The sequence below is a fragment of the Thunnus thynnus genome, chromosome 4 (assembly GCF_963924715.1).
Source record: "Thunnus thynnus chromosome 4, fThuThy2.1, whole genome shotgun sequence".
NCBI lineage: Eukaryota > Metazoa > Chordata > Actinopteri > Scombriformes > Scombridae > Thunnus > Thunnus thynnus.
The window spans coordinates 9,974,279-9,989,093 of NC_089520.1; the positions used below are offsets into that span (position 1 = coordinate 9,974,279).

The following is a 14,815-nucleotide window of genomic DNA, read 5'->3' on the forward strand; positions in this document are numbered from 1 at the left end:
TTAAAGTTATTTTACCCTTTTGAAGATGGGGATAGTTTTAATTCAACACTGGCTTCACCATGTTTTTTCTATTTTATCAATTTAATGTGCTAGAGCTGTTCTCAGTTGAGGTTATAACTTCTGAGCAGCTTCACAATATTAAACATATTTAAACATCTTCTGAAGTTTAGTGATGGGTTCAATACTTTTTTTATTTCTTTGACTGTCCAACAGTTGTCAAAACTCTCAGTCACGCACTCTTTCATTTTGTCTTGGCCATGATCCCAAACTATCATTTTCCCAAAGCATGACCTACATCAGTAGCCTGTCATGATCCAAGATAGTGATATATTGTGTGTGAAGTGGTGTATCTAAAATTCAAAAAAAATTGAGGGAAGTCTGCTGGCTGAATACATAGACATAAATTAATCTTGTACTTCTGTGAACCAAAATACCTTATAGGAACTGAGTTATAGTTTTAATATGTGGCCCCAGTGGGAACTGAAGTCCTTGGCAGAGTTACAAACATTTGATACCCACTGAGCAGGAGCACCTACAAAACTTCATGATGTTAGCAATGTTGACTTTTATATATTATTTCCGCTGCTGAAAGACTGGAATTTATTAAGAATTAATATCTTTGAACCCAGGTGGTTTTATCTCTACAACCCACATTTATCAAATCGACAGACCTCATGAATAAAAACACAACAAGGAGACATGTCCACTTTGCCAGCTTTATGAAAACTGGGACAGGACTGACTCACCGGTTACAGACAATGATGATGACGACCACAGCAATGAGGAAGACCAGACCAGCGGCTGCAGAGCCGATGATGAGAGGTAGCTTCTCCTGAATGCTGGTGTTGTATTCCTCTGTAGAAAGAAGAAACACGTCCATAAACATATGGCCAAGGACACAGACACACATACACCACACACACACACACACAGTCACAAGCTGAGACACATGGGTTAACATCTGAGCCACTGCATATGGAGGGAGCAATGGGTGACAGACAGACATACGGCTGGGTGAACCAATGAGCATCCTGGCATCTTGACTGGCTGCATGGACCGTTTTCCAAAGCACACTGAATGTGCTCAGAGGCCTGATATGGACAAATCATCTGGCAGAAAGTGTGTGAAGTGTGGAGAGAGAGCATGTTTGGGTGAGACCCAGACTGATTAGGCAGCCAAGATTGGGAATCCACCTACTGAATGAGCACACAGAGGCCAGAGCCAGATCCTTCTCTTGAGCACTACAAATGACACATGACTTCACGATTCCAGCCAGATACATGGGTTAGTGAATTCCTCAGAGCTGTACCCACTTCTGGATAGTATATTGTACTCTCTGATACAAAACTTCTTTAACCACAGAAAGGGAAATCATTTGTTATATTATATTATATATTGAATAAATGTAAAAATCTTTAACAAAAAACACAATTTATTGTGCCAACTGTAGTTTAACTGTTCTTTGAAGACATTTTTTGCATCTTCTGCTTAGTTTTCCCTTCACATTCTATTACTGTGGACATTTTCAGAGCTGTACATAAAAGGACATTGTTTACTTTTTACTATGGTAATCAGTGTATTCTTGCAGCAGGAAACAACTTTATGGGTGCATAGGGACACACAATCTGGGGCAAAATCAGAACGAACTGATCTACCTTTCTTTAAGAAAATATTTTTCGGTGAAAAACTGTAAACAATGAGCCTCATGTATTCTCAGTTTACTCAGTATTTACAGTTATGAGTCAGTTCAGTATCTTTAGTGCTGTGATCTGTGCCTGTGGCAGCATCAGGGATGTTTGTATGAAAGTTCAGGCTAATGATGGCCCTGGGCATAGCAGGCTGAAGGAAATGAGATGTTCAGAGGGGAAAACCCAGGCCTTGGCTCTAACGTTAACCTACATGACTGATGTTTACTGAATGTTCCCTCTTCTCCCAGTCATGTCATAGTACAAAGATAAGACTTCGACCTCATCCTTGACTTAAAGCCGTATGGTGGCAATTGGCAAAAAGCCTTCTTCTGCAAAAAGATATGTTTGTTTGAATGGAGGAAATCTGTGTAGCACATAGAGGAAGTAAAACTGAAATGTAAAAATGGGAATAATTCAATCATTATGTACATAATGTGAGATATTTCCTAATACTGAGAAATACATGATGAAATTTAAGAACACGATTTCAAGTCCCACTAATCTGATTTCACAGTACTTGTGTTGTTTACTCCACAACATTATTCCTTCTCATTCCCAAAGCTGTCTGTACCCATTCTATGGTGCATGGCGTGTCGGTGTGCCACGCATGATAGGTGGTAACAGCTCTGCGTGCTTTGGTGAACATTGGCTGAATTCTCACCCTCAGTCATGGTCTGGAAGTACAGTTTGCCACTGTAGCGTCCAAACCCAGCGACGGTGCGGGCCCGGACCTGGAACACGTAGATGCTTCCTGGCTTGAGGCCACGGATGACCACTGTGTTGGTCTGGCTCCTGACAGTGGTGGAGTTATATTCTGATTGGTCCTGGGAGAAGAAAAACAACATGTTAAATTTGTGCACATTAGTAATTACAGTCCAATTGTGAAGGCTAACAATTATGAAATGCCACGTGAATAAATTACATACTATGTTAAGATTTAAGAGGACGTTGGAGGACAAATGATATTATGGTATTAGTGAGCACAACACTGAGTTTTAGTATAGTGATTTTAAGACCTCAAAAGATATCAAAATCGTTTTGATTTCGACTTGATTAGCAGCTACTTTTAGGCAAATAATAGTGTAAATGTCTTGATACTGTACTAAGCAAAAATACACCACATAATGTTTCTCTCCAACATGTACAGTTTAAATCTTAAACCGAACCTGAAAAATCGGGAGCAGAAACGGCACAGAAAGAAAACAGTGATACTCATCTCTACATGTATTTTACAAACATCCACCACAATAGAACTCATTTGAATATTTTGCTACCACAAAAAAGCAGCAGGCATGTTTGATAAAGCAGCAGGACTGAAAAAGGCAGTCACCCAGCAGCTGCAGTTAAGAAGGTAGATTTGGTGGCAGTTTCAGGTCAGGCGGCTTTTCTGAGCCATGCCTTCTGATGATCAGAGCTGTATTTCACTGCCATACTCCTCTCCAGAATGCTGACAGGTCTGAGAGTGGAGACTGAGACTCTTTTAGCTGCTCCCTTCAACCCACTGCTCAGCACACACTTCTGAGCCACAGCAGGGGCCGGGACAATTGTTTTGACAGCTCTCTCCAGCAGTGTCAGAAAAGGGAATTATACTCAAAAGTGGAACAGCTCAGCATGTAGACGAAAGCTTGATAAATGTTGTGTGTATGTGCGTATACGCATATGTAGATCTACGCGATTGTTTCTGTGTGTCTGCGAATGGCTTAAAGCATTAAAGTGATCACTGTGCTTGAATCAACGCATATTTGTGACTGCAAGTGCTCTTGTGAGAAAGTATGCTGATCCGGAGGAGCTTGCCCCATAAATACTATTTTTACAGCAGTCAGCGCACCATTGTTTCAACCACAAGTCTCTGCGTATCAATCCCCAGTGGCTCTACTGCAGGGCTGAGCGCGGTTTCCTTTCCCAGTGACTGACCGTGATTATAATTGAAAGAGAATGAGCAGAAGTTCTAAGCAATGTTCAGAAGCTTTGTCTACTTGCCTCCTAGGATGTGCTGTTATGCAAATGAACGGGTGGAGATATGGGTGGAGTGTTTAAATGTACAACTAAATAAAGAGTCAGTTTTTACCATTAGTGCATAATTTATTAGCTGGATATGGAGAAAGCGAAGCAGAACATATATTTATACGGATCAGTGAGGGCTTGGGGGAAGAATATGTTGCTACATCAATCCTACCTTCTCATAATACTGTAGTTCATAGTCCAGGATGACTCCATTCGGCTGGTCAGGCTGGGACCAGGACAGAGTGATGCTGTCCACTGTACGACTGACCTGGTGCATTATAGATACAGTGGATGGAGCTGTGAAGAGACAAAAGAGTGTGTTAAGGATGAGGCAAATCAATCACTACTAACTTGACATGCACAGAGCATTTTAAAGCATTTTTAACCTGGCAGCCAAACACTGGGTTTTGCAAAGGTGTACTATTTACTGCCATAAAGACTATGTAATATACTGCAGTCTCCTTTTAGAGAGCCTCATGGCTAGACGTGCACTGTAGGTTGGCAAGTTACAACACTGGCTAAACCACACAGGCCTGCCTTATGGGACTTCCCACTATGAAATGTGATTTTCCTGTGATTAATTTGCGCTTGTCATACTGCTGATAACAGACCACCTTCTGCAAATAAATCTTTTTAAAAATCGCCAGACCAGAGAGCGCTGTGGGTGCAGAACGTATGACATGAAGTAAGCCCATTTTGTCGGCCACATGAACTAAATAAACAAATAGCGTGAATCATAAGAGCCACAAAAATGCTACACAACATCCTTTTGTGAAGCTTTTTTGTCCTCCACATTCTAATTTTATTTTGTTTAGTTTAGTTTATGCATATTTCCTTGTAGATGACAGTTTAAAGGACCATAGCAGTGATTTTCCATGCTACAAATTGCATGTGTTTTAAATTACTGTCAACAATTTTTCCAAATCCAATTTTTAGATTATTGCCTTACCTTCCAGGCACACATTGGTTTTCCGTGAATCTCAAAAATGTATGAAAATCACCATTTTAAAACCTACATTTGATAGGGATGACACTTATTTATTTTTCAAGGTGACAGTATAATTGACGTGGGTTTTTGAAAACTCTGAATGTTATAACATTTTAAGGTTTCAGAGACAACTGATGAACGGCAAACTTTTCGATGCAACAAGCAGTGACATTGGCACTGCACTTTTTTGCCACCTCATTGTTTTTTTGCCTTCTAAATTAGATTTTCTAACGTGATGTTGTTCAGAAGCCGACTTCCAACAATTTAAACTTAGAACTGGTTCTTTCCCACAACTGCAGGACCACACACTGATATTGCAACTCAACCAAAAAAAACATTAAGATGACTAACTGTTGACTGCGACAAATTAACTTTCTCAAGCGAGTTTCTCTGCAAATAGATTTTTGTAGCGTTCTAAAATGAACAGAAACAAATGTTCATTTCAGTAAAATCTGAATAAAAAGGTATGGTACACTTTAATGAATGGTTTGTAGTAAATGTACATGAAGCTAAAACTAATTAAAAAAAAACACATGGCATGGTTCTTCAAGAAAAGCCAGAAAAGTTTTCGACTTTTGCTATAGTATAATCACACAGTATGTGCAGTGTGCCCCCTGCAAATATCATATTCATCTTAAAAAGCCATTTAACCCAACATTAATCTTCTATTCAGTCTTTATTTTGTGAAAAATCAGGTGGTATAATATTCTAATATTATTGCATTTTCTTGAAAGTGATAATATCTCAAAGGTTTCTCATGGTGTCACATAACAGAAAAATATAAAAAGTGTAATAATTTCACTCCATTTTTTTTCATTAATTTTCAAGAAAACACCATTTTAAGACCTCTTAGTAAATCACTTGTTACAGCATGGGTGGTCTACTATAGTCTTGCATAACCCGACGACCTAAAACATTGTACATTCTTTTTAGTACAACCATGAGGTCAGGGGGGTGTGATCAACTCAAGTCCTCCAACAACCATTAAGATTAGTTCAGGGTGCCGTAGGTCAGTGTAAAGCTAAGAGAAGCTGAAGATAAAAAGCTCTGTCTGGGGAGCCTGGCAAGGCCTGCAGGTCTCTATGAGCCTCTGTGTGTATGCGTGAAAGGGTAGGCTGGGTGTGGGTCAGAACAGGCGGGGTGCTGGGAAAGATTTATGGACAACAAGCCCCACGCTCATCCCCTTCAGGCCCGTGCAGCACACACACACACAGCCCTCAGCCAGCAGCACAGTGGCTCCCCTGAGTCCCAGCAATAAACACAGAAGTCTCTCCATCGGCACGCGTTCTCTATGGAAAATCCACTGACTGGAAAACTACAACAACCACGCCTCTGTAATCTAAGATTGCTGCATGTGTGTGGTTTTTACATCTTCTGTACAATGCATCTGTTTTGTTACTGTTTGTTCAAAGAAATTCTACAACTGAGTAACAGACAGTAGACATGTCTTTCTGAACATTGTCCTGAAGCAGGGAGGAGAATATGGTTCATAAGTGACCACAGTGACTCAGAGCCAATGATAAAAAGTCCCTTTTATAACCTTACTCACTCTCATCAGCTAATCAGCCAAGCCTTGCATGCCCTCTGACCCAAACAGAAGCATCTATCTGAGGCAGCAAATTATGATCTCTCATATAAACAGTGATGGTCAATGGACTGAGTATGTCCTCATGTGCTGCTGCCAGCAGATAATAAATAGATGGTCTGTATTTCATCTCAGTGAAGCACTTACACCATGACGGCTTGTGACTCTGCAGCGTACATACATCATGTCCCTTTCCTGGAGCCGGAGGTACAGTAATGTATACAGTATCCAGTCAGGACACCGGTCCCGGGAATCTCTCCCATCTCACTGTACTCACCCATTTGTTTGCAGTCACAAGACGACAGCCTAATAAGGCAAACAGTTACTCTAAGGGGAACTCACGAGTATCCCATTACGGATGTACATATATTCAAGACTGCCACATGGCCTTTTCCTGCATAGCATTTCCATTAAACACACACACAGCCATGCCTAGTAACCTGATACAGGGCCACAGAAACAAAGGCAGCTCATGTATTCATGTACAGAGGATGGACACATGCCAACATGAAAAGCTGTTGGAGGAGAACACTGTGGTTTTCTTCTACTAAAGGACAACTTCCAGACAGCGGGGTGGCAGTCGCCATGTCTGGGCTGAAGAAACCGATAAAGGGCGGTGTAACAGAAAACAAACTGAGATTAAATTAAAGGAAGACATGACTGTTAGTGCGAGGGTAAATACAGAGAGAAAAAAACATAAAGTGTTGAAACATTTGGCTTGTAGAGAAAATAGCAATCCAGCTGTGTTCCTGTATTTCAAGTAAATTCAGTACATGCATTTCAAGCTAAACTGACGTTCCACCAATTGACTGTGGAATGTAGTAGTATGCCAAGTCAACGTTTCATTGCAGTACGGCCTACAGCACCGATCCACATATGAAAGCCATTTTCGTACATCTAATTTATGTACTCCAAATCTACAAGTCTCCATTGTATTCCAAATCTTCAAGTGCACCTAGAATTTTTTCCCCAAGTTAATCTATCATTTAAAGAGTTCGGTAAATACTTTCATTACTTTTCTTTCATTTCTTACTTATATTTTTCATTGTGTCAACATCTCTCACTGAGTTATGCCACTAAATACATGTTTTAGTTGTTTTAAGCCATTTTCTTTGTTATTACAATAATTATTTTTAAATCATGTGGATTCCACCCCATTAAAGACAATTAGAAATGGAAAACAAAGATGTAAGAAAGTTTCCCAGTCATTTATATACTCCTATACTGAGCCAACTCATCAAAAACTGTCAAGTCAGATCAGTTTCTTCAAAGTGGATGAGCTCAACTTTCACTGTATGCTTTATTTATAGGTTTTCTCAATGAATGCTCTATTCATGTTCTTAAAACTAATGAAGCGTTTATAATGACAAAGACAGGGATTGTGAGTTATATAATTAAATTAGATGGCTGATTTGGAAAGATAAATGGCCTTGATGAATATGTCTCTAACAGAAGTATTTTGTGAGTTTCCAATTTCCCACAGAGGAGTAAGAGAGAGATAGAGGAGTCTCAGCCATGAGCGACGCTAGTGATAAAACATCTTATTCGCAAAACCTGAAATACATTAATGATGATGACCACTAATGTTAAATACAAGGTGTTAAATTTCCCTTAATGCGATTCACAGTGTTGGAATATATTTTAAAACACTTCCATTATGAACAGATTGTGTTTAAATGTTTTGATCTCAAATATATCCAAGCCTGCAAATAGCTCAGAGATAATCAGAGTGAGAAATTAAATTAAATAGTGAATATACCAGGGCCTAAGAGGTCCACTTGAAACTTTCAAGGTTGTATATCACATTGCTTAATTGTGAAAGGATGGGAAGCCCCAGCTGAATTGGGTTTCAGACCCCACATTATTACTCAGCCTGATATGAAAGACAGCGCTTTGGAGTCTATTCTAGCATGACGCTCTGGCCTTGGCCCAGCTACAGAGAATACAAAGGCGCTGTTTTGCTCAACATCTCTAATAGATGTTTTACTGTTATGTTTGAACACCTAGTAACTACGCTAATCAATTAAAGATGGAGTTTACAGGGATCTTCCACTCACTTAAACCTAAGCCGATTTAATGGGGCATGCTTCTGCGAACGCGTGCACAGAAATGAGGCTTTCACCAGTCCCATTCGCATAAAATTTATATCTGTTATCTTTTATTCTGCCACACTCTTTTGGTGGGCTTTTCCACTCTACAACCATGTCCTTTGCTCAGGAATGCTGGGTGATTGGCATCTTCATTAAACAAGGTGAGACCATTGTGGATGGTTGGCAGGAGGGGGCTCAGTCATGGGTCTCCATGGCTAAAACACCCTCATCGGACAAACCTCCAGGAGTGGAGGGTCCTGCAGATGCTCTAGGACTTAAAGACACCTACAGTAACTCCTAGATAGAGCCATGTTTGAAGGGACAGGGGGTGGAATGATCACACCAATCAAAATAATGGCTTTTATTTCCTGCAGCTGACTTATTTTATGGACAGCAGGAGACAACTCCACCTCGTGCTTGATACCTTTTGCTTCGGCTCTGTATCAGTCCAACAAACAACGAAGCGCAGAAAAAAAAATAAAAAAAATCTTCAACATTTGCTGGCACATGAATCATACGCTTCTTAGAAAGTATATGTTTAAGGCTCTGTGACCATGTGGCTCTGATTTGATTAGACGTTCTAGTGCAGGGAGCAATGCTATGATTTGGGGAAGATGGGGGAGGTAGCGAGAACAGGTCAGGGCTCGTAAATCCCTTTTCCTTTTCATTGTAAAAATCGGTTTCCCCACATCGCAATCTCTCCCAAAGGGCCCAAACCAGCTGGTCCTCTACCAGACAGCCTCTCAAACAGGCTGCCACTGCTCCACTCTCTCCGACTGCCGTCCATTTATGAGCATCGCATCGAGCCGTCTTAAAGGGAGAGGCCCATATTTGCATGTACTTTTAGCATGCTGGCAGCCTGCCCTGTTTCCCCAGCTGCAAAGGATTGTGGGTTTTACATCTATAAAGATTTTCCAGTGCAGTAAAGCTACAAAAGTGAGATTTCAGTTCATCAAGCTTTAAACCATCTGCACTGGAAAAGATTGGGGACTATAATACACTCATATACACACCATAAGCTAATTCTAAAATAGGCACTTCAGGGGCTTGAAGAGTTTTCAGATGCTTGCAGAGGTTAGGGTTTAAATCTAAGCCAACCCGGCAAATCTGCAGACAGAGATACAACCCAGATAAGTATGTGTGGGGACAATGCTGTGGAGGAAATTGGGAGATGATTCTTTCACCACTGCTGAGCTAACCATCATACAATCAAAAAAAAGTCAAATCATTTCTTAGAGATTCTCTGTTGGTGGGTTGTGCTGAAAAAAAGTCAGTGATACTTGACCATTTGAGACACTTTGAGCTTTAAAAACATTATTGTTTGTGTTAACAAATTCACTGTTGTTGTTAGAAAAGTTAACAATATAAGGGCTTCCATAAAAATCAAAATGGTTCTTCAGTAGTTCAAGTGAATCCTGGAATTTGGTGGACGGTCTTGAAGCAGCTAAAGCATCCTACAAGAACATCCACAGTATTGAATGACTATCTCCATTTTGTCCTAAATGTTGGTGGACTGTGAAAACACCAGTAAATAATGGAAATAATTCTTATTCTTAGGACTTTATCATTCTATCACTGACAAAGTGTAATATGTTGTATTTTATTAATATACTAGAATGATGTGAATACCAATAAAACTGAACCGAATGAAAAAAAAAGTCAAACATGGTCCTGGGTCCATGGTTCTAGTTCTTGAAGAGGTTCCTTTAACACAGAAAACATTTTACATGTTCTCTAAAAGCCATTTAGAAATAATCAGAAAATTGTTTCCTTATTTCTTCACCATTCTCCCAAAGGACCCTAACCTGGACAAAATTGCCATATCTGGTGCTATATGAAACATTTAAGGTATATTGTAGCAATAAGATTCAATTTAAAACCTCTGTATTTTACAAACATTTACGGATCTGCTGTGGTCCTTAAGTCACTTGGGGCTGATTTGGGCTGAACAGACACAATATTTGAGCTGTCCACCACAGGGATGTGGAATGAGGGTTTTGACTCACAGAGCTCTGGGGGAAACTGGACTCTGTTTAATCAGCAAGCTGCTTTTCTGCATTTAAACAACTTCTAAACTGGCATCTGCGTGGAGAAAAACTCCACAAACCGCAGAATGCATGTCAATATTCTACAATGTTGGAAAGACTGGTGTGGGCTGCAGCCTTCTTTTTCTCTGATTTGGTCAGTGGCATGCAAAAATATTTTGTTTTATCAAGTTAATAGCTACGTCGGTAGTGCAAAAACAGAAGAATGCTTACGTGAGCAGAACAGAGTTGAATAGCTGTTTCAGGAAGGTGTTTTATGAATGGACATGATTCAGTTCATGTTAACATCACAACGGCCATTGCAACAAAATGAGAAAAATTTAAAAATGAGAATATGTGCTAATGCATAAGAGTGTGTGAAAAACAGTTCATGAATAATGTCCTGGGTTCAAATACTGAGAGGTACATCTACAATATAAAAGTAAATCTAAAATCCATATGAACAGTGAGTTTGGCTTTCTCTAAAATGGAGCTCTCTTGGGAAATGTGGAACTACATGCCCATTATTTGACTATTATTTTAAGCAATGCCCTGATTCATACTCATTCACATTAAACAAAAAAATCATATACAGGAAGCTGCTTGTCTGACCAGTTCCTATCCATGGAGTGGCTTCATTCTTACAACACACAAGATGTGGAAATTGCATCCAGCACATCTGCTGTAGTTCTATTTCAATGCAAAGCTTTGACTTTTGGCTTAACATTGAAATCATGCTTATCTACACAGTATGAGGTTTCTGCAATGAGTGGCACACAAAAGCAAGGATTATAAAAGATCATCTCCGCTTATAAAGTTCCTGACCCCAATTTACACATAAAACCTTCAAGAGCATGATGGTGGATGCAGATCGCATGATCTGTGTGAGTGAATTGAGGCTACATTAAAAAATGAGAGGTATTAGTGACATCTGAGTAGAAGCAGGGGGGAAACAGCTCGTCGTGCTCAGACCAGAGACTCCAGACAGCGGCAAGACGGTCGCTCAGACAATGACAACTCTGTTTTGCTGCTGCCTTAAAAGGAATACTTATATGTCACCACAGGAATTTGAACTTCAGAGTGTGTTTGGCAAAGAGAAAGGGAGAGAAAGAAGAAGAGAGAAGAGAAAGGCTAAAGAGGAATGGAAAGGGGAGAGCCACTGAGTTTATCATACAGAATATCCATTTTCTTAATTGGTGAAGTTAACTCCTAGAGTTTATATATAGATTAATACAAAAACATAGTGCTGATTGGATCATGACCCCTTTTTGCTGCATCACCTTTATTTATTTATTTATCTTTAATTATCACTATCGTCCTTCTCTGCGATGTAAAAAGTAAATAAATGTCTGCATTAAAGCCTGGTCAATTATTCAGGCATTTTAGTGTATAGCTAATGCACTCAACAAGAATTAATTGTACATTCACATTATGTTGTCTTTTACAGCCCACTGGGCCAAAAGATTGTGGCCTTTTAACCTAGATTTATATGCAGGCGATGTGCATTCCCTATTCCTCTCTTCTTTGCACAGGCTAAAACCTACAGATCACATCTTGGAGGAAAAGATCCATATAATGTACCCATAAAAAACACATGGCTACTGAATGATTTATGAACAAGATCGATTAACTAATTTTGACAATCCATGTGCTAATTCTCTTCTGGGAAGTTATAATTAAATTCATATCGCATGCATAGGTTATTTAAAGTCATCTGATGAACTTAACTGTCAACCCTGAAGGCTGCTTACCACACATTTTATCACAAAGCTAATCTCACTCTCTCTGCTGCAGTGCCTGCCTGAATCTATCTTTGTAAACAGGTTGCTCGGTATCAACAGTAGCATGAATGTGGTGTATGTGTGGCTGGCTGGCTGACTACCAGAGCAGCCCTCTCTCAAGGCTCTGTCAGTACTGAGCTCCAGGTGCACACTGAGGCCTCCTGTCTGTCTGCCTGGCTGACCTACACTGGCACCCACCATATGTGCCCTTCTTAACACCTTCTGTCACTGTCACACTGCACGCCATGTATACTGGTGGTCCCTGTCTGACTCTCTGTCTCTCAGCCTGTTTATTTTTCGTTCTCACATATTGAAAGCTGAGCTATTGCTTCGAGCAATTGCTGTTTTGTTGTGAAAATGCAATATACTATTATATATATTATATATTCTTACCTTACTTCCTATTTAACATGTCAATGACTTCATGTAATAAGTTAACAACCATTCCTTAAGCTGGATTTTAAGTTTATTATTTATTAGGACATTGCCTACTAAAACAGACAAATTTTTAAGAAATTTTCATAAAAGAAATTTCTACCAGTTCATAATAACGTGCACTGTTGTGTAAAGATTAATTTTATGCACTGACTAGCTCATAACAAGTTCTGTGATCTATGAAATCACTTAAAATGACAACAGAGACGATAAGTATAGATAATCAACCAAAAAAGCCATGTCACATGAATTGGACTAAATAGATTCCCTACTTTTTTTAACTGGGGACCCTGCCCTATGGCCAGATTTGGCTGGCTAGTGCACCGGCACATTCTGGCAGTCCCACCTGGCTCTGCACCAGTGCTTTTCACACCATGGCCCAGTGGAGCAGCAAAGTCCCTGGTAGCCTAGTTACAATAGACCTGGGCAATTTGGACAATATTAAGTCATAAATCTTCCCTAGACCATATGAAAATTATGCACCCCCATCCTCTGAGTAATGTGGTTCACTTCCACAATCAGCCAGTTCACCTGATAAGAAACCAATTGAGTCCCTCTGCTTCTCCACAGCATTAGCAGCAGACGCCGCAGCTCACCTTGAGTTAATGAAATGCCTAAACAAATATGTCCTCTGGAATCTAATATACCCAGCTACTACAGACTGCAGTATGGCATACACACAGGGTACATAGAGATCTAATTTATCTGTTGTGCAATGCTGAATTCTCAGAATATAATGATAGTTTGCATTCAGGCAGGTGATAATCTCTCTTCTGTGCATTGAAATCGATGATGCAGCAGCTCTACAGTATAAAGCTAGCAAATAACTCCCAGTTATATTTTAGTTAGCTATTATTTATTTGTGTCTTCATAATTTAAAGCAACAGTCTAGCCTGTATACAGTGTCATTATGTGTATATCAATTATTTTGTAAGCCATAAAAGAAGCTTAATACACAAATGAATTACATATAGCAATGACCGCAACTTCCACCTAAGCCTTCCTTAATCAGAACCATTCCATTTGAATATTATTGGCAGCTTAATCACAGGCTTGGGAGTGCTGACCTGAAATCAAACACTGGCTGACATATGTGTGCAGCATGTGGATACATAAAAATATGTACTGTGTGTGTTTTTGTGTGTTTGCAGCCTGTCTATCCAGCCATGTGTCTCAGGCTGTGTAAAGACAGAATGGCAGGATGTAATACTGTGAAGTCTATTAGTACAAAATCACATACAGCCTCTCGGCTGTCAGAAACATTTGATTAAACTTCATGGTGGGAATGCGGTTTCAGTAACAATTTTCTCTTCATACAACAATGAATTTAGGCCAACTAAGGTAAAGGGATAGAGAGAACGAAGGGAAGGAGGAGGGAAAACATAAAAGAACAGAGTGGAAATTGGTCTGATATGGTAAATACGTGCTCTGAGATGATGTACATACTCGGGTACTTCTTGAAGCACCTCTCAGAAAGAGAGGCACTCTAGCTGTTTTACTTAACTGATTTAAATCTCATTGTTATACCTATTCTTCTTCTACAATAGAGCAGTGACTCCAGCCTTTTACCTTCTCAGCCTCACCTGACCGGAACCAACCATCTGCTTAGGTTACGTAAGGGCACATATGTACACCCATAATCTTACTGGTAGAGCAGATTATCTCCACCAACATCATAAATACAACATTATCAACAACAAAAAACCCATTTCATACATCACCACAGAGAGGGTGACCTATTTAACAAACTATGATCATAAAAATACATAAATTAAATAACTTTAGATTCTCTTATTTGTTTAACCATATAACTTATTAACTGACACAAAAAACCCTCTTAATGTTAAGATGAGCGACAAAAGCTTACTTTTCAAATACGTCAAAAATACAGTAATTTGCTCTCTTATAGTCAAAAACAAGTAAGTGAGCTTCAAAAAAGTAAAGGCTATGAAATGAGCTCATTTCAGTCATTTCCAGTGAAAGCTGAGCAAATTTTTGGACAGTGGCTAGAGCTCAGGAAGTAGAGCGGGTCGTCCACTAATCACAGGGTTGGGCGATCAATCCCGAGCTCTTTCCTCCTGTTTTTGTTCGGTAATCAGCCACCTCCGTAGTATTAAGTGCCAAGTTGGACATATCAGAGCTTTCGGAAATATCTTCCCATTTGTAATTACAATTGGGATGTTGATGTTAACGCTATTTACAAGACGGAAACTCATGACA

At 39.6% G+C, this 14,815-nt stretch overlaps 1 protein-coding gene across 4 annotated transcripts in view; it reads right to left on the bottom strand.

Annotated features, from left to right (window-relative positions):
- The window catches only part of ephb2b (eph receptor B2b), a 124,752-nt gene that overhangs the window by 15,134 nt on the left and 94,803 nt on the right, over nt 1–14,815 (bottom strand). For all 4 annotated transcript variants that reach the window (XM_067586511.1, XM_067586509.1, XM_067586510.1 and 1 more), the window contains exons 6-8: nt 3,865–3,989; nt 2,350–2,512; nt 747–855 (exon numbers count right to left, since the gene is read on the bottom strand). In XM_067586511.1, coding sequence (XP_067442612.1) covers nt 747–855; nt 2,350–2,512; nt 3,865–3,989 — 397 coding nt within the window. The remainder of the gene's footprint in view (nt 1–746; nt 856–2,349; nt 2,513–3,864; nt 3,990–14,815) is intronic.